Source organism: Schistocerca cancellata, chromosome 1, assembly GCF_023864275.1.
Source record: "Schistocerca cancellata isolate TAMUIC-IGC-003103 chromosome 1, iqSchCanc2.1, whole genome shotgun sequence".
In the NCBI taxonomy this organism is placed as follows: domain Eukaryota; kingdom Metazoa; phylum Arthropoda; class Insecta; order Orthoptera; family Acrididae; genus Schistocerca; species Schistocerca cancellata.
In genome coordinates this window covers 877,673,185-877,700,435 of record NC_064626.1, presented here as the reverse complement: position 1 = coordinate 877,700,435, position 27,251 = coordinate 877,673,185, and the positions used below count along the sequence as shown (strand labels likewise).

Here is a 27,251-nt window from a genome sequence, read left to right as displayed (position 1 = left end):
ATCCCTTATTATCCGTTATATGATGAACATATCAAGAAAGTTATTTAAATATCGGACTGGTGCTTAATGGTGTGACGCTTTCCACTTCCGTATTTGTAGTTTGTACGCTACTGGCCATTAAAATTGCTACACCAAGAAGAAATGCAGATGATAAACGGGAATTCATTGGACAAATATATTATACTAGAAGTGACATGTGATTACATGTTCACGCAATTTTGGTGCATAGATCCTGAGATATCAGTACCCAGAACAACCACCTCTGCCCGTAATAACGGCCTTGATACGCCTGGGCATTGAGTCAAACAGAGCTTGGATGGCGTGTACAGGTACAGGTGCCCATGCAGCTTCAACACGATACCACAGTTCATCAGGAGTAGTGACTGGCGTATTGTGACGAGTCAGTTGCTCGGCCACCATTGACCAGACGTTTTCAGTTGGTGAGAGATCTGTAGAATGGGCTGGCCAGGGCAGCAGTCGAACATTTCAGTATCCACAAAGGCCCGTACAGGACCTGCAACATGCGGTCGTGCATTATCCTGCTGAAATGTAGGGTTACGTATGGATCGAATGAAGGCTAGAGCCATGGGTCGTAACACATCTCAAATGTAACGCCCTCTGTTCATAGTGCCGTCAATGTGAACCAGAGGTGACCGACACGTGTAACCAATGGCACCCCATTCCATCACGCCGGGCGATGCGCCAGTATGGCGATGACGAATACACGCTTCCAATGTGCGTTCACCGCGATGTCGCCAAACACGGATGCGACCATCATGATGCTGTAAACAGAACCTGGATTCATCCGAAAAAAGGCGTTTTGCCATTCGTGCACCCAGGTTCGTCGTTGAGTACACCATTGCAGGCGCTCCTGTGTGATGCAGCGTAAAGGGTAACCGTAGCCATGGTCCCTGACCTGATAGTCCGTGCTGCTGCAAAACGTCGTCGAACTGTTCGTGCAGATGGTTGTTGTCTTGCAAACGTCCCAATCTGTTGACTCAGGGATCGAGACGTGACTGCACGATCCGTTACAGCCATGGGGATAAGATGCCTGTCATCTCGACTGCTAGTGATACGAGGCCGTTGGGATCCAGCACGGCGTTCCGTATTACCCTCCTGAACCCACCGATTCCATATTCTGCTAGCAGTCATTGGATCTTGACCACCGCGAGCAGCAATGTCGCGATACGATAAACCGCAATCGCGATAGGCTACAATCCGACCTTTATCAAAGTGGGAAACGTGATGGTACGCATTTCTCGTCCTTACACGAGGCATCACAACAACGTTTCACCAGGCAACGCCGGTCAACTGCTGTTTGTGTATGAGACATCGGTTGGAAACTTTCTTCATATTAGCACGTTGTAGGTGTCGCCACCGGCGCCAACCTTGTGAGAATGCTCTGAAAAGCTAATCATTTGCGTATCACAACATCTTCTTCCTGTCGGTTAAATTTCGCGTCTGTAGCACGTCACCTTTGTGGTGTAGCAAATTTAATGGCCAGTAGTGTATTTTAATGTTGCAAAGGGGCTAGGCGTCCTCAGATAACATGGCGCACCGCCCGCAACATGCGCAACGATTCAAGACTACAGACTGTGTCAGTGTGGATGAGTGCTACTCGAAAGTGAAATACGTCATGGCAACGCTTGTCTGCTATGCAGCATCCTATCACTTGCAGGTGTTGAATGGAAAGGCGTAACCGTGCTGAGAAGACAGTCTACGAAATTAAACTGCGTGACTGGAACAAGCAGCGACGACGAGTTATTTAGGCAGAGCAGATGCAGTGGTGTGGAGAGCGGAGCGGGCGGCTCCAGCTCCAGCGGCAAGTGTGTGCCGGCCGCGGCTGCTACTGGCAGAGGCGGCGGCGATCAATAGGCAGGCAGCGCCGCCCACAGAGGCCCGGCCCGGCCCGGCGCCATCGCCAGCCGGCAAGCGGCCTCTCCGTCCCATCTCACCAGCCTAACAAGCCACCCTCCACCAAGATACCGCTACACCTCTTTATCTCATCACAGCCGCAGCCGCGATCAAATGGATGTACTAATGCAATTGGGAACTTACTACCATTTTCCGGATTTCTGGTTCTCTGTTGCAAACTGTGTTGCAATATGTGTAGTATGTCTTGCAGAATGAAACGATGTCCATGCGCAATGTGTTTCAAATGGCTGTGTGTGTGTGTGTGTGTGGGGGGGGGGGGGGGGGTTCGGGCGCTAAACAGCATGGTCATCAGCGCCCAAACGCATAGAAACAGGAACACATGCGGTGAAGGGCTAAAAGACACAGACCTGACGCAGTTCCAAATCTTCAAATACAGAGGCAAAACAAGAGGAGAAGAAACGCACGAAAAAGGAAAGGAAACGAGAACAGAAATCGAAGTGAAACAAGTAGGTAATCGTGACTGGCGGACCTCTTACCTAAAACCTGGGTGAGCCAGTCACACAACATCACATTAAAATCCTCTCCCTAAAACCCGAGGCAACAAACTGGACAGGACACAAAACCGTAAGACTTTAACCACAGTCGTTGCATCGTCTTGCAAAATAGAGGGCAAATCCGGTGGCAAGGAAACCTCCGCCCACTGGTCAGAGAATAAGAGACAATCAAGTAAAATATGGCGGACAGTAATCTGGACGCCACAAGCACTGCAGATTGGGGGGTCCTCCCGCCGGAGTAAAAAACCATGCGTTAAGGGACTGTGCCCGATGCGGAGGCGAGTGAGGAGAACCTCAATCCCGTCTGCATGACTGGTAGGACGTACGCCATGGCCGCGTGGTGGCCTTGACCAGACGCAGCTTATTTTCACCGACTGCCAGCCACTCCTCCTCCCATTGACGCATAACACGAAAACGCAAAAGGGAGGTAACAGTATGGAGGGGGACGGCAGATTCAACAACGTGAGGGAGGGAACATGCATCTTTGGCAGCCACATCCGCCAGTTCGTTTCCCCTAATACCCACGTGCCCCGGCACCCAGCAGAAAGAAACCTCCTTCCCCTGCCGTTGCAGGTGGAGTAGGGCATCATGGATGCTCTGGACGACCGTATCCGCTGGGTACAAGTGTTGCATGGTCTGAAGGGCACTCAGGGAGTCAGAACAGGCACTATGGGACTTAACATCTGAGGTCAGCAGTCCCTTAGACTTAGAACGACTTAAACCTAACTAAGGACATCACACATCCATGCCCGAGGAAGGTTTCGAGCCTGCGACCGTAGCAGCAGCGCGGTTCAGGACAGAAGCGCCTAGAACCGCTCTGCCACAGCGGACGGCGCAATGTGTTTCTTTCATAGCTTGTAATAAAAAACTGAAATCTGTTCTTCCCTTTTGAATCACCCGGTGTATCTATAGCAAGGTTTTTGATTTTGTTTCTAAGATTACGATATCGCAAACAATGGACAGACAATGGAAAAATCAACTTCAAATACAGAAAGGTTCGAGCTTTCTTAAAGAACTAAGCAAGGGGTGCAATGAAATATTATTAAAAATTTGACAGCATATGCTCATTTGCTGGCTATCACTGAATCAACTTACACCTCAAACATTATAGCACGTTGATACGATATAACATAATAATGATTGTGTTGTGTTCCTAAATCGTACAGAGCAATTAATTTCAAATGCCATTTCTGTATGCTTTGTAAGGTGTTTCTTTACACGATGATGCCCGCTGTCTCACACTCAAAACATTTCAGAAATTCACTAGTTACTTGTTGCCGCTCTATAAACTGTGTTAAAATTTATTCTCGTGAGGTTACGTAGGAGCGCAAGAAACAACTCGATCTTCGATCAGTAATTTCTAGATATCAAGCAATTCGAAAATTAGACGTCATAGTTTGTCACATAACGCTAGCATTATTTGAGGGGGAGAGGAAAATAAGGGATAGTGGGACATTTCCTCCACAAAGGGAGGTATTGCACACAAACTTATCACACTTATACCTAAAAACAAAAAATGAGACGTTTGCGCAATTACACACGGTACGGCAGCTATGATAGTTTCGTTAGTTACTTCCAATATCGCAGCGCTACTGCGATTCTGATTATGCGTCCGGAATGGTGGTCATTTCGGGACTGCTTTTAGGTGTGTGTGTGTGTGTGTGTGTGTGTGTGTGTGTGTGTGTTCGGTGAGGATTTTAAGGGCAAACAATCGAAATGACCGCTACAAGTGATACTGGGAACTCATCCGCTTCGCAATTACGAAACATGAAAGAGAAGCAATGCATGTTTCTCAACTAGGTAAGACTATAATGTTTCACATTTAAATGAAGTTTTTTTATACGGTTGTAACAAGTTATGTACAAATATATGAGTGATTGCGTCAAAAAATAAAAACTGTTGAACAAATATTTAAATCGGTATATTCTCAAACAATTAGAATGCCATAGGCCTACTGCACGAAAACATGAAAGCAGTAAGTATCATCAACTCTGTGAAATTACGTAGACGAGGTAGTGAGTTAATGGACGATTCATGAACCGGTGGAATTTTTAAATTCTGAAAACGAAGATACTCGTGGTGAAGAGCGAGGAAGGCTACCGCCAAATATGACAGGATTTGCCTAAGAATATTTGATGCCCGGATAAGACACAGCCTACACATTGCGATGATGCCACTTGAATTCGTTATACAGAATATTACCGAAAAACTGCGCGTAAAATAGCCATGGATACAACCGACGTATTCCTCTGACGACAATACAACTCGTTCAGCAATAAGCATGAAAGCAATTGAGGGTAACATGAGTACTTCTCGCATGCAACGCAGACCAAACAGCGTCCCTGCCAACCAGAAGATGAGATGTACCGGCTCCAGGGGCCACCGAAGGCTAGCTAAGCACACCATTCTTCACTAAGACGATTATATTCCAATATTACTAATTTTATATATTAATATTGGCAACAGATCCGTTTCAAACGAGTGATTTGCTTATAAATACTCGTGCCTCACATGTTTGTGTCCTCCTTCACGCTGAATTGTAACCAGCGAAAAAATACTGCTATCGAAGCACAAAAAATTCGAATATGCTCCTGTTTAAAAGACGGACTGAAAAGTGGGGTACCAGCTGCCTCATTACCTTCCTCAGCACCCTCAAAAAAATTCCTAAAGATTCTGGCATGCGAACATATTTGCGCTCTTTTTAACACGCAGCACACCTCTCACCCCCATGAGCTCCCCTAACCGTAACTCGCTCACACACTAGTGAATCGCTGTATGTAGCTCATACCCATCCACTCCCACTTGCCAGTCTTCACACACTCATTCATCCCAGCGCATTGACATTATCTCTTTGTCTCTAACTGCCACAGTCTCCTCCGTTCCGTCCTACTACTACAGTCTCTTCCCACTGTCACTATGTCTCTCCCCCTCGTTGTCGTTGTTGTTATATACTCTCTCATTACCACTGACTCTCATCCACTTTCACTTTCTCTTTGTCCCTCCCCTCTGGCACCGTCTACTTCACTCTTTTCCTAACATTGTTCTGTCACTATGTTCCACTGCCAGTGGGCCCCTCTCTCTCAAACTGCCGATGTCTCCTTCGCTCTTTCTATAACTCAACCACTGTGTACTATCTTCCAGTATTTATTACTTTTCCTTCGCTTTCCCACTCCCATTGTTTCCTTCTCTCTCAGCATAAAGAAGCATGCATACGAACGCATGCCGATATTTTTGGGAAATTTTGAAAGAAGCTGAGAAAGGTAGAATGAGGCAGCTGGTGCCCCACTTTTCATTCGGAGTCTTTTTGATAAACAAGAACATATAAGCATTTTTTGTGCTCCGATAGGAGTATTTTTCCACTGGTTCCCTTCTTCTCTCTGCAGCAGCAGGGTATGTCATTCGTACGAAAAGAACTTTAATGGGTCAGCAAAATTTTGATCGTTTATTTATGTGAAATCGAAATAAAGCAAAATTAATTTTACACCTCAAACCGAATTTTACGTATACAAAACTTTTTATGAGCTTCAGCACTTCAACATGGGGTTCCCAGAACCCTTCTGATGTAACGGAAACACTTTACAGCATATTTCCCCGTGCTACGTCACTTCATAAACTGTGTTTTCGCCTCATACCGCATTTTAGGTACACAAGTAGGGTAACTCTGAACCTCTGTTCCTGGGATCTGGATCTTCGGAATATATCGTAAAAGTAACCGCCGTATGCTGTGCACAGCCATCTTGGAATCGGCGGCTCGGTTTTGGTACCCAAAAACCATGTTTTTGGGGGGTTTTCTATAACAGATAAAGATTTTTGAAGACGGGAAGATGGCACTTCTAGATAAATGCGTAGAGAATATACCGATAAAAATTGGAGCAATTTGCTGCAGTTATTATTTAGACAACCGCTGCTGACGACGAAAAAAGGAATAACGTTGTTTTCCGTTTTTCTCAGGAAAGGCCATGAGCTAATGGTGGAAAAAGAACCAATCGTTTTACTGCATTTTACTATGTGGGAGGGAGTGTGCAATGTTAAAAAAACTGAGCCTATAATGTAGGATGGTTACAGTAAGACGATCGTTCAGTTGGGTATCCAAATGGTCACTAGCCCTAGGACTATCCAAAACACTCGACCCAACCTATCTCCAATAGAACCGGAGGTAAGAGCCCTGGAAAAATCCCATTTTTATGCTCCGCGTTTTGGAACATATTACTGACACAGTTAAGGATTTTGAGAATACCAAAGCCCGGAAATTAAATTTGCTGTTAAAATTTTTGTTATATTTTTAAAATTGGGTGACTGACTATAGCTTTTCGTATTGTATCTCTGACAATAAATAAATATTCTATAAAATTAATACCCTAAATAATTTTTGAATGCTAGGATTGGAACAGCTAGTCAGCCTAACTTCAACATCGGCTGGGAGCACCACGACAGTGCCCGCTTGCGGGCGACGGACAAGATACGACTGTCTGTCCTCAAAGAGGGATCGGAACCAATGTTCGTTAAGTACAACGGATCACCGTCTCTCCAGCTTGTTCCAGGCGAAATGTGCCGATGCTACTGGATGAATTAATGCACAAACGTCACTGCATCACATTTCACTATAGAAGTTATTATGAACAGCGGGAAAATTAAAACAAGTAAACAGGCGGTAAGAAAAACGCTCGACACACAACGGGAAACATTGACGGATTATTTGTCGGGAACGTATTACATCTGCAGAAAGCTGTTCTTAAATACGACAGCAATACAACGGCATTTGTCACGGTTATTTGCGAGCAAGAAGATAGCTGAAAGCCGTGAGTTATCCCCGCACTGTTTGCTTCCTCTCAGATCTCTACTGAAATGTCACTTTCGCTGCTGCTCTTCTCCAGCGAATCCGTGAAGCGTGCATGCTTACCAGTACTTCAACACGGTCACCAAGGACGAGAACAAACGCCCTTCGCACATACTGTTCCAAAGTTTCGTCTTGGAGACGAAGCACAACATGGTCAAAAACTTCCGGCGTATTTCTTTTTGAATCTTTTTACTCTATATTCGATGCATCGTGGAAAATGATTAGAAAAATAACGAAACTTAGAAAGTCAGACATATCAGACACGTACAGAACAAATGTGTTATTTACAGAATACGTTTTTTTTCCAGTTTCAGTCACTTTTATCCAATATTTATTGGCACTGCGTGTTTCGGCAGGATACTCCGTCATCGGGCGCCTGGACATAATTTATACATCAATTGTTAACTGTCAATGTACCGGGTGATCAAAAAGTCAGTATAAATTTGAAAACTTAATAAACCACGGAATAATGTAGATAGAGGGGTAAAAATTGACACACATGCTTGGAATGACATGGGGTTTTATTAGAACAAAAAAAGTATTGCTAGACGCGTGAAAGATCTCTTGCGCGCGTCGTTTGGTGATGATCGTGTGCTCAGCCGCCACTTTCGTCATGCTTGGCCTCCCAGGTCCCCAGACCTCAGTCCGTGCGATTATTGGCTTTGGGGTTACCTGAAGTCGCAAGTCTATCGTGATCGACCGACATCTCTAGGGATGCTGAAAGACAACATCCGACGCCAATGCCTCACCATAACTCCAGACATGCTTTACAGTGCTGCTGACAACTTTATTCCTCGACTACAGCTATTGTTGACGAATGATGGTGGACATATTGAGCATTTCCTGTAAAGAACATCATCTTTGCATTGTCTTACTTTGTTATGCTAATTATTGCTATTCTGATCAGATGAAGCGCAATCTGTCGGACATTTTTTGAATGTTTGTATTTCTTTGGTTCTAATAAAACCCCATGTCATTCCAAGCATGTGTGTCAATTTGTACCCATCTATATTATTCCGTGATTTATTCAGTTTTCAAATTTATACAGACTTTTTGATCACCCGCTATGTGAAGTGACGATATGATTTATTGCTGTGCGATTAATAATTGGTGTACAAATAACATAATTTTGTTTGCACATGTGCCAACAGCCTCGATATGTTTTTCAAATGAAAACATTCTCTCTTACGACTGTACAGTTTTCAAATTTGTTGTCGGCCAATTTTGACTTCTTGGTCATAATCAAAAACGGCTTCCGTAAGTTCCGCAGCGGCGCACAGCAGATACAAGCCATTCGTAGAGGATAACAGAGAAGGCAGGCGGTATGAGTGACGACTTCCTAGCAAACAGAATTCAGTATTCAGTTCTTAACGTAGAGGTTTCATTAGGGCCATCACTACATCTACATGGTTACTCTGCAATTCACACTTAAGTGCCTGGCAGAGGGTTCATCGAACCATTTTCATACTACTTCTCTACCATTCCACTCTCGAATGGCGCGTGGGAAAAAGGAACACCTAAATCTTTACGTTCGAGCTCTGATTTCTCTTATCACGATGATCATTTCTCCCTACGTAGGTGGGTGTCAACAAAATATTTTCGCATTCGGAAGAGAAAGTTGGTGACTGAAATTTCGTAAATAGATCTCGCCGCAATGAAAACCGCCTTTGTTGCAGTGACTGCCACCTCAACTCGCGTATCATATCAGGGACACTCTCATCCCCATTGCGCGATAACACGAAACGAGCTGCCCTTCTTTGCACTTTTTCGATGTCCTCCGTCAATCCTACCTGGTAAGGATCTCACACCGCGCAGCAATATTCCAGCAGAGGACGGACAAGTGTAATGTAGGCTGTCTCTTTAGTGAGTTTGTCGCATCTTCTAAGTGTTCTACCTCCTGGTAGTGTGGCAGGAGCTATAAACAATAGGGTCACACTTCCATGCGCGAGAAAACGATACCAGCAGAAAGTACAGGCAATTTGCAGACGATAATTTCATTTTTTTCCCGCTTGGCCAACGTTTAGTCAAATATTGTGTCTATAGGAACGATCTTCACAAAGCGCGTGTAGCTAGGAAAGGAAGCCGCGTGCGGATGACACATCAGGACCCACGCGGACGTCCTTGTTCGTGTTGACAACACGCGGCGGATGCATACGCCACAGGCTCGGCGGGACTCGCCGAGCAGTTGTCAGACTCAGTGCGACATTTCAATGTTACGACCTTCTTTCGTTCGGTTCTCTACTGAAACTTTTTTCAGTTTCACACCAACACGATTCGTTTAGCCGAAGCAGACCCTTGTACCTCACGTTGTTACGAACAGTAGCGCTGTTAACAGGATCACTCTGCCGGCACTGTGGACTAGCTTCCACCATATGTTAAATGTGTCATCTTCATTTACATCCATACTCCGCAAGCCACCGTAAGGTGCGTGGCGGAGTGTACTCTGTACCACCAGTAGTCATTTTCTTTCCTGTTTCATTCACAAGCGGAACGAGGGAGAAACGACTGTCTGTATGCCACTGGTTGACCCTTATTTCTCGTCTCTCATCTTCGTGGTCCTCACCCGATATGTATGTCGAAGGCACTGGAACCGTTCTGCAATCAGCTTCAAATGCCAGTTCTCTAAGTTTTGTCAACAGTGTCCTCGAAAAGAACGTCGCCTTCCTCTCAGGGATTCCCAGTTAAGTCTATGTAACACATGTTGTTCGAACCTACCAGTAATAACCCTAGTAGCCCGCCTCTGAACTGCTTCGATGTCTTCCTTTAACCCAACCTCCTGCAGATCCCAAACACTCCAGCAGTGCTCAAGAATATGTTGCAATAGTGTCCTATATGCAGTCTCATCTGTACATATGAAGCACGCTTTCCCAAAAATTCTCCCAAAACGAAGTCCACCATTCACCTTCCCTGCCACAGTCCTCACATGCTCGTTCCATATCATATCGCTCTGCAAAGTTAAGCCCAGATATTTAAACGATGAGTGTCAAAAAGGACACTACTAACGCTGTATACGAACATTACGGGTTCGTTTGCTATTCATCCGCATTAACTCCAATTTTTCTACATTTAGTGCTAGTTGGCACTCATCACCCCCACTACAGTAGACATTTTGTCTACGTTATCTTGTATCCTCCTACACTCACTCACCTCCACACCTTCCCGTATTCCACAGCATCATTAGCAAACAACCGCAGATTGCTGTCATTTTAAATATGTGCAACGATGATAAGCAGTTTTTGCGGTGCCAATATGGCTTTACTATATTAGGACATGTTTTAAAGCAGGTATGCCTCGTCGTGTTTTAGGCACATGTTATACACACGTAATTACGGCATATTTTATTAAGATGTAGACTGTCCATTAGTCGTTTTAGTTCTTCCATGCTTTGCTGCGGATCAGAAGATGGTCATCGCTGACCGAAACTGGTAAGCTAAGGACTAACAGATTGTGTGATCGTAAAAAATGGGTCAAATAGGTCTGAGCACTATGGGACTTAACATCTGGGGTCATCAGTCCCCTGGAACTTAGAACTACTTAAACCTAACTAACCTAAGGACATCACACACATCCACGCCCGAGGCAGGATTCGAACCTGCGACCGTAGCGGTCACGCGGCTCCAGACTGTAGCGCCTAGAACTGCACGGCCACTCCGGCCGGCTGTGTGACCAAAGACGGACATAAATGATATTTATTGTACACTTTCTGAATCAATGTTTCATTCGCGACTACATGAGAGATTGTGAAACCTCCATGAAATGTTTATAATATCGCCCATTTTACTCGTGAATTAGTTTTATGTTCTTTCGATTTGCTGCTTGTGAGCTACACGAGAATGTAGAAAGCTCCGCAAATATTGGTTTGCGTGAAACATGCTACATAACCTTTCGATTTCAGCGTTTCCTGTACCCAGCTTCCTTTTCCATTCACTTCGAGAAGCCATCCTGCATACAACTTACGTTACACGACATAACAGCCGTCAGGCTGTTAGCAGATGACGCAGTTGTGTGCCGTGAGTGCGTATCGTTAATAAGTGGATAAGAGATGCTGGAACATTTGATGATGATCTCTCAACATAAATGAATCCAACATAGCGTGTGTAAGTACAAGAAAAAGACCTTAACTTTCTTTCACAGATGATCGACGATCAGTCATTGGAATAATTCACAGCAGCGTTTACACTGATGGACCACAACATTATGACCACTACCCACCGCGAGACACAATGTCGCCTTGTGGCGTTGCACACGCGTGACGCGGTTAGGAAATTATACAATGCGGTGACAAACGTCGTGGGATACCTCCCAATATCGTTTCGGACCCACTTTTGCCCGGCGTAAAGCAGCGACTCCACGTGGCATGGACTCAGCAAGTCGTTGGAAGTCCCCTGCAGAAACATTGAGCCACGCCGCTTCTATAGCCGTCCATAACTGCAAAAGTGTTGCTGGTGCAGGATTTTGTGCGCGAACTGGCCTCTCGATTAAGTCCCGTAAATATCCAATAGGATTAACGTCAGGAGATATGGGTGGCCATCTCATTCGTTCGAACAGCTCAGAATGTTCTTCAAACCAGTCGCGAAAAGTAGTGGCCCGGTGACAATTCCATCGTTGTTTGGGAACACGAAGTCCGTGAATGGTTGCAAATGGTCTCCAAGTAGCCGTACATAATCAGGATCCCGTGCATTCCAAGTAAACACAGCCCACACTATTATGGAGCCACTACCAGCTTACACAGTGCTTTGTTGACAACTTGGGTCCGTGGCTTCGTGGGGTCTCCTACCAACTGTAATATGAACTCATCTGACGAGGCCACGGTTTTCCAGTCGTCTAGGGTCCAACCGATATGGTCACGAGCCCAAGAGAGGTGCTGCAGGCGATGTCGTGCTGTTAGCAAATGCACTCGCGTGGGTCGTCTGCTGCCATAGCCCATTAAGGGGAGCTTTACTATCTTCGGCCCGAAGAAAGCATGTTCTTTGAGGAATTTTTTTAGGTATATGTTACAGATATCAATGTCAAATTTGGTCAAATTGTTTATTGATATTTCCTCTACAAAGTGGAATTTTTTCGACCGGAAATGTCGAAAAGCAAAGGCGGAAGTGCCGTCGGAACGAAACAAAATTTCGATGTTGACCTCCACGCGCGGTACGTCACAGGTCAGCCGGCTTGTCTGAAATCAAAATTGAGTTGACGTTAGCGAAGTATATAAGATTCTTTAGGAGTTGTACCTCGCTTAAGATATTTGGACCATAGGAAATAAAATGGCGGCCATTTGAAAAAGATAGGATTTTTTTTTTTCATCGATTTTCGACTTCGTCGGTCTAGTAAAAATATTTATAGTTGATGGATCGGAATAAAAGTGGTACAACTCCTAGACAATTTAGTTACCTTCGTCGGAAACAAAGAATCATGCCAATCGGTTCAGTGGATTTGAAGTTACCATACCGCGCGATACAAAAAAACTCATTTAAAGTAAAACGCGTTTGAAGTTTTGACTACATATAAATGCAACATTATGCAACGTACGTTCAATCTGCTATTCCGGGTCGATAAACTAGTCCTTCCTCTTCCTCACAGAGGGCGTTCTGCTCGATCTCGGCCATCCTGCGCTGCTCCAGAGCCGCTCGTACGGCCGGTGACAAGCGGTCTTTGGCCGCTTGAATCCGGTGGTCGTCCGAATGCTTGGCGAACTGCGTCGAATAGAGTCACAGGGTGACGTACATAGTTGTCATGATCTTCAGAATTGCTGAATACCCTTCGTTGAAGCTGCTCACTGCCAGGAAAGTCGTAATCTCCACAATCTTCGCACCAGAATGCAAATGCTTGGGGGCTAACTTCCAAACACAAGCGTTCAAACTTCCATTTGAATTTTGTGTTTCCTCCCAAGCACCGGTACAATAACTCGTCCTCTGAAAGAAAAAAAAAACTGGTGCGTGAAAAAGGCCGATTTCAGGCAGGTGCATTTTTTGTTCAACCGCGAATAACAAACATTTCCGTTCCCTATCCGGAAAAACCGTTTCACGGGTGGATTCTAAACACTTATATGGATCCAAAAATGCATTTTTTTAAATCGACTTTTTGAACCAAATGATAGTAAACCTCCCCTTAACGCCAAATTTCGCCGCACTGCCTTAAAGGATACTTTCGTCGTACGTGAAACGTTGATTTCTGCGGTTATTTCACGCAGCGTTGCTTGTCTGTTAGCAATGACAAGTCTACACTAACGATGCTGCTCCCAGTCGTTAAGGCCGTCGGCCACTGCGTTGTCCGCGAAGAGAGGTAATGTATGAAATTTAGTATTCTCGGCATACTCTTGACACCGTGTGTCTCGAAATGTTGCATTCCCTAACGATTTCCGAAATGGAATGTCCCATGTGTCTAGCTCCAACTACCATTCCGCGTTCGAAGTCTTAATTCCCACCGTGCCGCCATATTCACGTCGGAAAGCTTTTCACATGAATCATCCGAGTACAAATGGCAGCTCCGCCAATGCATTGCCCTTTTATACAATGTGTACGATACTACCGACATATGTGCATATCGAAATCCCTTGAATTTTGTCACCTCGGTGTATAAGCAGAGCAGAGAGAATGGGGAATGATTTTAGCGATGACAAGAGAAAGCACTTATATAAGCGACTTGGACAAAGGTCAGACTGTTTTGGCCAGGCGCCCGAAAACCGCCATTTCTTAATCAACAAAGCTGGTCGGCTGTCCGCGTGATACTGTTGTGTAAACCTATGGAAAGTTGTCGTACTACAATGAAACCATGAGTAGGTGACAAGGGGTTGTATGTCCTCGCCTCTTTGCAGAAAGTGGATGTCGAAGCTTCCCGCTCTGTAAAGCAGGGTAGTCAGCAATTTGTTGCAAATTTGACGACAGAGTACAACGCTGGTGCAGTTGGAAGTGTTTAGCAGCGTACCGTTCAGCGCACATTGCTGAACATCCGACTCCGCAGCAGGCGACCCGTACGTGTTTTCATATTGAACCAAACATATTATTAGTTACGATTGCTACGGCCACGTGATCACGGAGAGTGGACAGTTTATGAGTGAAAACGTGTCGCCTGGTCGGATAAAGCACGTTTCTTATCGCACGAGGTTGATTATCGTATCTGGATACCCGTCATCTAGGCGAGTGGTTGTTTAAACCATGTACGGCGCCGCAGATGTTGGCAAAGTATTTTGGAGTACACTGTTCAACGCACATTGTTGTATGTGGGGTTCCGCAGATGAATGGGCCTGCGAGTTCCCATGCAGACTGAGAGACACTGTCAATTACGATTTCAATGGGCGCTGGATCTCCGAGATTGGAGCGTAGATCAATGGAAACCTGTCGGCTCGAAAGATTAATCACGTTTCTTGTTGAACCCAGTCAACTGCGTGTGGGGATACACCGTCGTTCAGGCGAACGCGAGCTCGAAACATGCACCGTTCCATGGAAGCAGGCTGATGGGGCAATACGTGTGATACCTGTGCTTTCATCGGACGTGTGATAGTAATCGAAGGCACCATGGCAACTATGGACTACATGAACATTCTGGTGGACCAGCTGAATCCTTCCATGTTCGCCGACGTCATTGGTATCTTCTAGCAGAATAACTGTCCCCATCACAATGCCTGTGCTACAGTGGTTTGAGAAGCAGGATAGTGAACTCACATTGACGTCTTGGTTACCAAATTCGCCTCACCTTAATCCGATGGAAAATACACACTAAGAGAGAGAGAAAAAGGCACATCGCGAAAATCCGAATGGGACGGAAATCGGTAGATGTAATGTATATTTAGAGATAGACAAATGATTACAATTTCAGGATTTATTTACGCGAAAGAGCTTCAAAATTGAGCACGTCTATAACGTGTTGGTCCTCCTCTGACCCTTACGCAAGCCACTTACATAGTTAACATGATACCTGTCAATTGTTAACGTATGTTCTATATTTTTTATAAATTTTTTTGATACTACATTTCTTCTACTCATTGTACAGGGCCCTGAAGATGGCATCAATGTAATGCCGAAACAGGAAGCACATAGAAGTTCATAAAATAAATTCCTACAATACATACGGCTGTTGGTAAATTATTGCATCAAGAAGTTATTCGACTTGGTATTGATTGATAGAGTTGTTGGGTGTCCTCCTCAGGCATATCGTGCCAAATTCTGTCCAATGGGTGAGTTGGATAGTTAGAATCTCGAGCTGGTTGAAGGGCACTGCACATAACGCTACAAACGTTCTCAGCTTGGGAGAGATCCGCCGACCCTGCTGCCCAAGGCAGGGTTTGACAAACACGAAGACAAGCAGCAGAAACTTTCGCTGTGTGCGGGCGGGCATTATCTTGCTGAAATGTAAGCTCAAATTGATTGCTATGAACGGCAACAAAACGTGCCGTAAAATATCGTCGACGTACCGCTGTGCTGTAAGGGTCCCGCTAAGAAAAAAAAAAGTGGCACCTCAGACCATCACACTTGATTGTTGGGCTGTGTGGCGGGTGACAGACAGGTTGGTACGCCACCACTGTCCAGGGCGTCTCCAGGCAGGTCTTCGCTGATCATCGGGCCTCAATTCAAAGCGGGACTCACCACTGAAGACTCTTCTACTCCAGTCACTGAGACTCCAGGCTGAAGAAGTACCTGAAGACGCCATCCTGGGTTTACATTTTAGCAAGATAATGGCCACCCGTACACGGCCAAAGTTCCTACTGCTTGTCTTCGTGCTTGCCATAGCCTACCTTGGACAGCGAGGTCACGGGATCTCTCCTCAATTCAGAACGTATGGAGCATTATGGGCATTCAGATAGTTTCTTTATGGTGCTTCTTTTCCTTAGAGTGTATCTGGAATGATTGGGCACGAGCTTCGTGAGCACAAATGAACGAAGGACTCGCAGAGTCCATACCAAGCACAGTAGTTGCTGTATTGTGTTACAGAGGTGGACCAGCAAGCTACTTAGCAGGTGGCCATAATGCTTTGGTTCATCACTGCATGTGTGAAGGAGTATCTCCCCAGTGTAGCTTATAGTGGAACAACTACCAACTCTAGCAGTAGAGGAAGCAGATACGACATCGATATTTTAGGTAAAGAAACCTAACAAAGCATGACTGACCCACGACGGGTACTGGATTACTGATCGTTACCTGGGGCTCTTAACGAGAACCTTGCCAGGCTGTAAAGGCCCTAGGGATGTCCACCGACCGCCGTGTCATCCTCCGCCTTGCAGGCATCATGCATATGGTCAGTACGCCGCTCTCCCGACCGTTGTTCACACTTTACAGACCGTGGAGCCGCTACTAGTCGGTCAACCAACTCCTGAATTGGCACCACGAAGCTAAGTGCACCCAGTAACAGTGCTCCATCGTGGGAAAAGTCCCTGGCAATACCAGCAATCGAATCCAGTTCCTCCATATGGCAGTCCGCTGTGCTGACCACTCAGCTACGGAGGCAAACTTAGAGCTATAACCACTTTGGATTATCAGATGCGACAGAGAAGATGCAAGACGAACACTTCACAAACATACTCCGCAAACGCCAGTGGGAGCCGCCACACCATCAAGGAGAATTTTACTCACGTAAAATACGAGTCATGAAACACATCTCCTCCTGCAACACACATCAGACACATGTCGACGATTTTTCTTCCTTGTTACAATTCGCCACTGAAATTAAAAAGCGGGTGGAGGAAATTAAAGTAAATTGTTTGGCAATGGTGGTTCTGTGCAACACTTATGATAATAGCATACCTACTTAATCTGTCAGGTACTCTATTGTTCTGAACTTATTGCTGTTTTCGTAATTTTTTAAAATTTAGGTTTCATGGTAGAGGTGTCTCTGTTCCACAGGCAAATAAAGTTATGTGGCTATGATGGACGATGAATGCGCTCTGCTACGTGTGTAAACTTCTTAATAATATTTATCTCTGGAAGCCTCCAGAGTTCCCTTTAACACAGACGAGTAGTGTGCTCTCTCAGCTTTGTCTGCAGCTCTTACCTTGGTTTCCGCGATGGGTAGCACGTCGTCCATAGTGCAGTAGGACTGGAACCTGTGCGCAGCCGGAGAGGTGGTGTATGCATATGCTTCCTTCCCAGCCTTACACGACATGCATGAGCCCATAAATGACTGGTTTTGTGGCACCGGCGAACGCTGCAAACGATTTCAACGTAAGCCATATAGTAACAACTAAAGACTTGTATGATGCAAGTACACGTTTCAGTACGATATGTTGGCCGAAAAACTTAAAATATTATATGCAAATCTAATGGCTAACAACTTTAACAAGTTAGTTACGATTTATTGGGTTCGTGCATACGTTCGTAGCGTTTTTGTTTTGCATGTTGGTATCCCCGTTGCTACCCGGTTTATTTATCGATTGTCATTTTTTATTTGTAGTTCACTGTTGCTGTAAGTGTTAACATATTGTCATTTTGTCATTTGGATATAGTGAGTGAAGCTGCGGACGCTACAAAATGGAGTGCCAAGAGGAGAAATCGGAACATTTCAGACATATTCCTCTGTTTGAATTCAATACAGGCGTGACAGCAGCGGAGGCAGCCAGAAACATTTGCGCCTTGTATGGGGATAATGCCTTTAGACAGAGCATGGCAAGAAAATAGTTTTCTCGTTTTAAGGAGGATCTTTTGACATTGATGACTACACGTTCAGGAAGACCTTCGGGGCTTGATGAAGATCATTTTAACGCATTAATCCACCATGCTCCACGTCTACTGGATACACGTCATGCTACACGTAAGGGGTGTCCCACGAGTATACGCCTAACATACGATGACACGCAGACAGAAGAAGTGGACATTCTTAAATCCTTTGTATTACAGCTTGATAATAAATTCAACCTGGAAAAGCACACCACAGAACTGCTGAAGCGTCTTAACAAATCTCTATTTGCAATGCGAATTGTGTCAGACATAGGGGACATAAAAATGAAAAAGCTGGCATACTATGCTTACCTTCATTGCATAATGTCATATGGGATTATTTTTTGGGGTAATTCATCAAACCAAGCTAATGTTTTCCGGGCACAAAAACGTGCAGTAAGAGTTATATGTGGTGTGAACTCAAGAACATCCTGCAGAAGCCTGTTCAGTGAACTAAGAATACTAACTACTGCTTCCCAATATATTTATTCCTTAATGAAATTTGTCATTAAAAATATATCACTTTTTCAAACCAACAGGAATCAATACTAGAAATAAGAATAATCTTCACAAGGATTTAAAGTCACTTAGTCTTGTACAAAAAGGTGTGCATTATTCAGGAGCACACGTTTTCAATAACTTGCCAGCAGGCATAAAAAGCTTAACAACCAATGAAATTCAGTTTAAGAGAAGCCTAAAGGATTTATTTGTGGCCAACTCCTTCTACTCCATTGATGAATTTCTCAGTAGATTTGTGTAAATATATATATAAACTTCTGCACAATTTCACTGCAGTAATGTGTTCATTGTAAATAAGTATTACAGTAGTTGTATTACACGTTTATTAACTTATAAATAAATAAAAAACTTTTTATTTTAAATTCAGTGCATTAGTATTTCCAAAATGATCCTTTGATATAATGTTCATTAAAAAATGAAGGTCATTCCACTTGGTACCTGTGGAATGGTACATTAACTTATTTGTTTGAGTTGTACATATTTGTCATGTATTATTGTTTTTCTGACATGTTCTACATCCTGGAGGAATGAAAGTAAATCTAATCTAATCTATGTACTCGAAAGTGACAAATGGGATGAACTGTGACCATTCTACATTTTCGTATAATGGCGAAGGTCCAAAAACCGGATGTATGGGTACCGCATGCCCTTTGACTAAGATCAGCGGATGGCCATCTGTGCATCTCTGCTTGCTCGTCATCAATTGGCTCGTGAATGACGCCGACCATCTCCATCCTCTATCGTTACCCAACATAAGGAAAAGAAAGGAATGGTTGAGCACAAACAAAGTAGCAACTCCCCGTACAAAGACCTGCGCGAATCCTCAAGAGACTTCATGCATCTGGTGGAACAACCACGGTGTGGTGTACTACCAACTGGTTCCGAGATGGAACAACTGAGACGTCTCGCACACGCAGTCTACGAACGGCGACTAGGAGACTGCGTGAAGTGATGCTACTCCACAACGCCCGCCCGCAATCTGCTAGACAGACAAAAACGCTATACAGGAGTTGGGTTGGGAAGTCATTCCGCACTCACCTTATTCACCTGATCATGTGCCCTCAGATTTTTCACCTTCCCCGTTGTCTATCAAACAACCTTCAACGAATTTTCTCTCCGGATGAGAATGCGCACCTAACATGGCTCGACGAGTTCTTCGCCGCAAAACCAAGTGATTTCTACAGTCGCGGAACCGAAAAGTTACTGCAGCATTGGCAGACTGTTGCAAATAGTGAAGGAGAACATACTATTGCTGACTGAAGTTCTTTTATCTGTACCTGTTGTGCTTATTAAACTTACGGAAAAACGCTACGAACTTGCGCACCAAACTAATACAGAGACGGTTGTAAACTAACGAATATTGTAGCCAAGATATTTTGTGCATAATATAGATCGAATGACTCTGAGCATTATGGAACTTAACATCTGAGGTCATCAGTCCCCTAGAACTTAGAACTACTTAAACCTAACTAACCTAAGGACATCACACACATCCATGCCTGAGGCAGGATTCGAACCTACGACCGTAGCGGTCGCGCGGTTCCAGACTGAAGCTCCTAATATAGATTGACTCTTACATAGAAGATAACGGCAATCAGTCACTTTTAACAATACTATTTATTTCAATAGCGCCCTTACCGGTTTCGAGCAGACAGATTCATCTTCACGTTTTACATTAGCTTTCGCCTTTTGTTTCCCCAACTGACTAAATTTCCATGGGGGTGGTGCAGCCGATGAAAAATCCGCGCCATTACGTTCCAGTGCAGACTGCTTATGATCCTCCAGCAGCGAAAACTGTATTATGCAATTTTTTATTTATATTTATGCACATAATGCACCACTCACACACTAAGCAGTTTCAGCACATGGAGGTGTGTATACAAAGATGGCGGTGTTACATGTATTGTATACATATTTCCATGTGATGAAACTTGATAGTGTGTGAGTAGTGTTTTACATTTGTGCATACATATACATAAAAAAGTGCATCATACAGTTTTCGCTGCTCTAAGATCATAAGCAGTCTGCACTGGAACCAATGGCACGGATTTTTCAAAGGCATCACCACCGCAAGGAAATTTCGTCAGTTGGGGAAACAAAAGGCGAAAGCTAATGTAAAACGTGAACCAGCCGTCTGAAGATAAACCTGTCGGTTCGAAACCGGCAATGGCGCTTTTTAAAGAAATAAATAGCATTGTAAACAGAAGCTGGTTGCTGTTATCTTCTATTTAAGAGTCAACTTATATTTTGTACACAGCCACGGGCGCTAAATGTCCTTTTTATGACCAAATAGGATTTTGTGCATATAATTTTATATATAACTTTTACAGTGACGCGAGTGTCGCGTCGGAATTTCGAAATTCTTAGTTTCACATGAGCTCAAATTTGCCCAACAGCTTAGAGAAAAAACATTAAGTAATATCTGCTTGGAGGTGCGAGAATGGGAGTGAGGTTATTGTACGAAGGCTGTTCAAAAAGTATCCGACCTTATTTTCTGTTGAAACTAACAATGGTATTGGGGCGCGCGCGCGCTCTATGTTCGTAGGGCAGTTAGTACGCATGCCTAATTTTTTTCACGACTGCGGAAACAACCAGTCGCTGGCTACGCGTTGACAAGTTAACACATGTAAATGGTAGTCGTCGGATTTTGTGTTGTGGGCAAAATGACATAAAAAGTGGAACAACGTTACTGCATCAAAATTTTATTTTAAGCTTGGCGATTCTCAAGTTGAAACATTTCGCTAGATTCGACAAGTGTTTCGGGACGCAGCAATGCGTACCACAAAGGTAAAGTAGTACAACTGCTTCAGAGATAGCTGCTCATCAGTGAAGAGAGAAGGCCGTCAACATCTGAAAATGAGGTTGTTACTGATCATGTGAGGACCCTGATGATGCAGGATAGACTAATTACAATCAGACAGCTTACAGTCGAGGTCAAAATTAGTACTGGATCCGTTCACAACATTTAATGTAAAATTTGGACCTCAGCAAAATTTGTACCAAAGCTGCTAACAACCGAGCAGAATCAACTTAGTCTGGAGATAGCATATGACATGATGAATACTGTGAACAGTAATCCCAACTTTCTTAACACAGCTATCACTGGTGGTGAGTCCTGGATTTATGTGTACGACTCACGAACAAAGTTCCAGCCATCGCTATGGAAGCATCCATCATCCTCTGGAAACAAAAAAGCAAGACAACTGCACAACAATGTAAAAGTCATGCTGATCGTCTTTTTTGACTCCGGTGGCGTGGTTTACCATGGGTACGCCCCAGAAAGTACTAGTGTCCATAAGGAGTACTACCAAGGGCATATGCGTCGCTTTCGTGAAGCAGTGAGACGCAAACGGCCGCACTTGTGGATAATGGGCAATTGGCACCTTCACTACTCTAATGCAGCCGCTCACTGTTCTTAATTAATTCACAGTTTTTTGGCCAAACACAACACGGCTGTGGTCTGTCAGCCTCGTTATTCCGTGGCCTAGCATCGACTAACGTCTGGCTTTTCCCTAAAGTGAAAAAGACTCATAATAGGGAAGACACTACGCAGAATTCGACGAAGCAGCTGCGCACCAAACAAATAGGAGCTTTCGAGCGATGCTTCCAGTTGGGAGAGGTTTGTAGAAGCTGAAGGGGACTGCTTTGACAGTGACTAGTGTCAAACCATTGCATATTAAAAAAGACTAATATAATAGGTTTGTTTATAAATAAATCTTCTGCTACCAATCACGATTTTTCTTTATTTTACTTTTCGCACGACGCGTTTCGGGAAATGATTCCCATTTTCAAGTGCGTTTTTTTGTGTATTACGCCATTTCTATTGATGTTGTCAATGTGTGAGAGTCTGCATCATTTCGTTGACTTTTAAGTTTTCTAATGGTCCATTTGTGCAGAGTCCCACATTCACTAAACATCACAAACAACTTGTGCAGTTTACACATCGAAAATATATAAACAAAACAGTTACAAAGATATTTTCGATGTGTAATGTGTACAAGTTGTGTGTGATGTTTAGTGTGTGTGAGACTCTGCACACATGGACCATTAGAAAACTTAAAAGTCAACGAAATGAAGCACTCTCACACACTGACAACGTCAACAGAAATGTCTTAATACACACAAAAAACGCACTTGAAAATGGGAATCATTTTCCGAAAGGCGTCGTGCGAAAAGTAAAATAAAGAAAAATTGTGACTTATAGCAGAAGATTTATTTACAAACAAACCTATTGTTTTCACGGTCGCAGGCTTTCAAAACCATTTAAAATGGATCAAATCAGACACAAAGACTAATATTATTAATAAATGTCGGATACTTTTTCAACAGTTCTCGTGTATCTGGAAACATCTAGCAGTGACAAACATATATTTATAATTTATCTGCGATTGGAGTTCCAACATCTCACTGAGAATTTTTCACTAAGAGCAAGTCAGTATGAGTCCGAAGGACACCTCAGCAGCTGCTTTAGATCAAATGTAAACAAGACCTGAAGATAAGTAGTAAATCTCGAAACGCGACGTACAGCATTAATAAAATTATTTGGGACTGGTTATTTGCGTTTCTGTACTCTCGTTTTGCACAACCACGTTAAGAGTCTGCTTTTGAAAGTCAAAGAAATTACTTCCAGAGCTAGCAAGGTTTTATTAATCCCCATTCCGCTCTCCAGGTTAAATACTTAAGAGGTACGCGATCGACTTTCATCCACGTACCTGTCCTATCCGAGCTTCTGCTGTCTCAAATGAGAAAATTGTCGAGGGAGCGCTAAACCCTATCTTCCTTCCTTCAGAAAAATTAATTTACACTTGTATCACACCCAGGAACGAAGAGAAATGGTTTAGTTGGTATGGAAATTTTGTACTGTTCAAGAGAATTACCTACTTTAATTATAGGAGTTTTAACACCTTTTATACTATCTTACATCAACTGCTATGTTTCGATGTTACCACGAGATTGCAGCTTGCCTTAGTTTTCGGCGCTTTATCCTTCTTCACATGTACTGTTGCATTTTATTGTGATGAACTGACTGGATTGTGGTTAATTATAAACATTCTACGCTAGAAATTATCTTTATGGTCAAAACACGAGGTGCTGAAACATGCACAAGTTAAGTGGAAGTAAGTTACTGCCTTACAAAAAGCGTATTTTTCACAGATTTTTTTCTTGTCAACATTGTAGTCGAATGAGCACGGTAGAGTATGGTATGACGAACTTCAGTAAATGATCCAGCGAAAACTAGTAATCATGCTGATACATTTCGAATGTTTCGCCGTTGCTTTTAAAAGGAGGTATGCCATCTGAATGTACCCGTCGCAAACAGCCTCAGTGGTCCTGTCCTGTCCGCGCAAAGTACAGGCAATCAAATTTTCTCTGCTGAAGGAACTGGGTGACTGCAGCCTGTCAGAAAGTTACAAGAGACCTGATTTCCGACATCTCCATGGAGAAAATTAGTTTCTTCCTCACAGGTTCAGGGTTAGTGTATTCAGGAGCATCTCAGTGTATTGCACGTAACATGCGAACAAAAGGTATGAACAGGTACAACCAGTGTATTCTATGGAAAAAAGATTTCTTTCGCTAATACGAATTGGAATGGTTACTATAATGTACTAATCAAATAGACTAGATGACGATACATAAAATAAGGAATCTACCATATTAGGATAACACCTGCCGACAAGGGTAGTCTGCTGCCTTCTTTCACATGCTGTAATGTTACATGGAACCAAATTCTGTAGGTTTTTGTAAGCAAAAGAATGTACATCTACGTCTACATGGATACTCTGCAAATCATATTTAAGTGCCCGACAGAGGGTTCATCGAACCACCCTCACAATTCTCTATTATTGCAACCTCGTATATTGCGCGGAAAGAATGAACACCTATACCTTTCCGTACGAGCCCTGATTTCCCTTATTTTATCGTGGTTATCGTTCCTCCCTATGTAGGTCGGCGTCAACAAAATATTTTCGCATCCGGAGGAGAAAGTTGGTGATTGGAATTTCGTGAGAAGATTCCGTTGCAACGAAAAACGCCTTTCTTTTAATGATGTCCATCCCAAATCCTGTATCATTTTTGTGACACTCTCCCCCAATTTCGCGATAATACAAAACGGGCTGCCTTTCTTTGAACTTTTTCGATGTACTCCGTCAGTCCTATCTGGTAAAGATCCCACACCGTGCAGCAGTATTCTAAAAGAGGACGGACAAGCGTAGTGTAGACAGTCTCCTTAGTACGTCTGTTACATTTTCTAAGTGTCCTGCCACTCAAACGCAGTCTTTGGTTAGCCTTCCCCACAACATTTTCTATGTGCTCCTTCCAATTTAAGTTGTTCGTAATTGTAATACCTAGGTATTTAGTTGAATTTACGGCTTTTAGATTTGACTGATGAATCGTGTAACCGAAGTTTAACCAGTTCCTTTTAGCACTCATGTGGATGACATCACACTTTTCGTTATTTTAGGTCAACTGCAACTTTTCGCACCATTCAGATAACTTTTCTACATCGTTTTGCAGTTTGTTTTGATCTTCTGATGACTTTATTAGTCGATAAACGACAGCGTCATCTGCAAACAACCGAAGACGGCTGCTCAGATTGTCTCCCAAATCGTTTATATAGATAAGGAACAGCAAACGGCCTATAACACCACCTTCGGGAACGCCAGAAATCATTTCTGTTTTACTCAATGACTTTCCGTCAATTACTACGAACTGTGACCTCTCTGACAGGAAATCACAAATCCAGTCACATAACTGAGACGATATTCCATAAACACGCAATTTCACTACGAGCCGCTTGTGTGGTACAGTGTCAAAAGCCTTCCGGAAATCCAGAAATACGGAATCGACCTGAAATCCCTTGTCAATAGCACTCAACACTTCATGCGAGTAAACAGCTAGTTGTGTTTCACAAGAACGATGTTTTCTAAATCCATGTTGACTGTCTGTCAATAGACCGTTTTCTTCTAGGTAATTCGTAATGTTCGAACACATGTGTTCCAAAATCCTGCTGCATATAGACGTTAACGATATGGGCCTGTAATGTAGTGGATTACTCCTACTACCTTTCTTGAATACTGGTGTGATTTGTGCAACTTTCCAGTCTTTGGGTACGGATCTTTCGTCGAGCGAACGGTTGTACGAGGTGCATTCAAGTTCTAAGGCCTCCGATTTTTTTTTCTAATTAACTACTCACCCGAAATCGATGAAACTGGCGTTACTTCTCGACGTAATCGCCCTGCAGACGTACACATTTTTCACAACGCTGACACCATGATTCCATGGCAGCGGCGAAGGCTTCTTTAGGAGTCTGTTTTGACCACTGGAAAATCGCTGAGGCAATAGCAGCACGGTTGGTGAATGTGCGGCCACGGAGAGTGTCTTTCATTGTTGGAAAAAGCCAAAAGTCACTAGGAGCCAGGTCAGATGAGTAGGGAGCATGAGGTATCACTTCAAAGTTGTTATCACGAAGAAACTGTTGCGTAACGTTAGCTCGACGTGCGGGTGCGTTGTCTTGGTGAAACAGCACGCGCGCAGCCCTTCCCGGACGTTTTCGTTGCAGTTCAGGAAGGAATTTGTTCTTAAAAACATTTTCGTAGGATGCACCTGTGCCCTTTGGAAGGCAATGGGTAAGGATTACGCCCTCGCTGTCCCAGAACATGGACACCATCATTTTTTTCAGCACTGGCGGTTACCCGAAATTTTTTTGGTGGCGGTGAATCTGTGGGCTTCCATTGAGCTGACTGGCGCTTTGTTTCTGGATTGAAAAATGGCATCCACGTCTCATCCATTGTCACAACCGACGAAAAGAAAGTCCCATTCATGCTGTCGTTGCGCGTCAACATTGATTGGCAACATGCCACGCGGGCAGCCATGTGGTCGTCCGTCAGCATTCATGGCACCCACCTGGATGACACTTTTCGCATTTTCAGGTCGTCATGCAGGATTGTGTGCACAGAACCCACAGAAATGTCAACTCTGGAGGCGATCTGTTCAACAGTTACTCGGCGATCCCCCAAAACAATTCTCTCCACTTTCTCGATCATGCCGTCAGATCGGCTTGTGCGAGCCCGAGGTTGTTTCGGTTTGTTGTCACACGATGTTCTGCCTTCATTAAAATGTCGCACCCACGAACGCACTTTCGACACATCCATAACTCCATCACCACATGTCTCCTCCAACTGTCGGTGAATTTCAATTGGTTTCACACCACGCAAATTCAGAAAACGAATGATTGCACACTATTCAAGTAAGGAAAACGTCGCCATTGTAAGTATTTAAAACAGTTCTCATTCTCACCGCTGGCGGTAAAATTCCATCTGCAGTACGGTGCTGCCATCTCTGGGACGTATTGACAATGAACGCGGCCTCATTTTAAAACAATGCGCATGTTTCTATCTCTTTCCAGTCCGGAGAAAAAAAATCGGAGGCCTTAGAACTTGAATGCACCTTGTATATGATTGTTAAGTATGGAGCTAATGCATCAGCATACTCCGACGAGAACCTAACTGGTATACAGTCTGGACCAGAAGACTTGCTTTTATTAAGTGATTTAAGTTGCTTCACTACTCCGAGGATATCTACTTCTACGTTACTCATGTTGGCACCTGTTCTCGATTCGAATTCTGGAATATTTACTTCGTCTTCTTTTGTGAAGCCTTTTCGGAAGGCTGTGTTTAGTAATTCTGCTTTGGCAGCACTGTCTTCGATAGTATCTCCATTGCTATCGCGCAGAGAAGGAACTGATTGTTTCTTGCCGCAAACGTACTTCACATACGACCAGAATCTCTTTGGATTTTCTGCCAGGTTTCGAGACAAAGTTTCGTTGTGGAA

General features: G+C 43.8%; 1 protein-coding gene across 5 annotated transcripts in view; it reads right to left on the bottom strand.

Moving 5' to 3' along the window:
* Nucleotides 1–27,251, bottom strand: part of LOC126190318 (uncharacterized) — a 592,731-nt gene that overhangs the window by 540,226 nt on the left and 25,254 nt on the right. For all 5 annotated transcript variants that reach the window (XM_049931012.1, XM_049931014.1, XM_049931017.1 and 2 more), the window contains one exon: nt 17,242–17,394. In XM_049931012.1, the coding sequence (XP_049786969.1) occupies nt 17,242–17,364 (123 nt within the window). In that variant the 5' untranslated portion in view covers nt 17,365–17,394. The remainder of the gene's footprint in view (nt 1–17,241; nt 17,395–27,251) is intronic.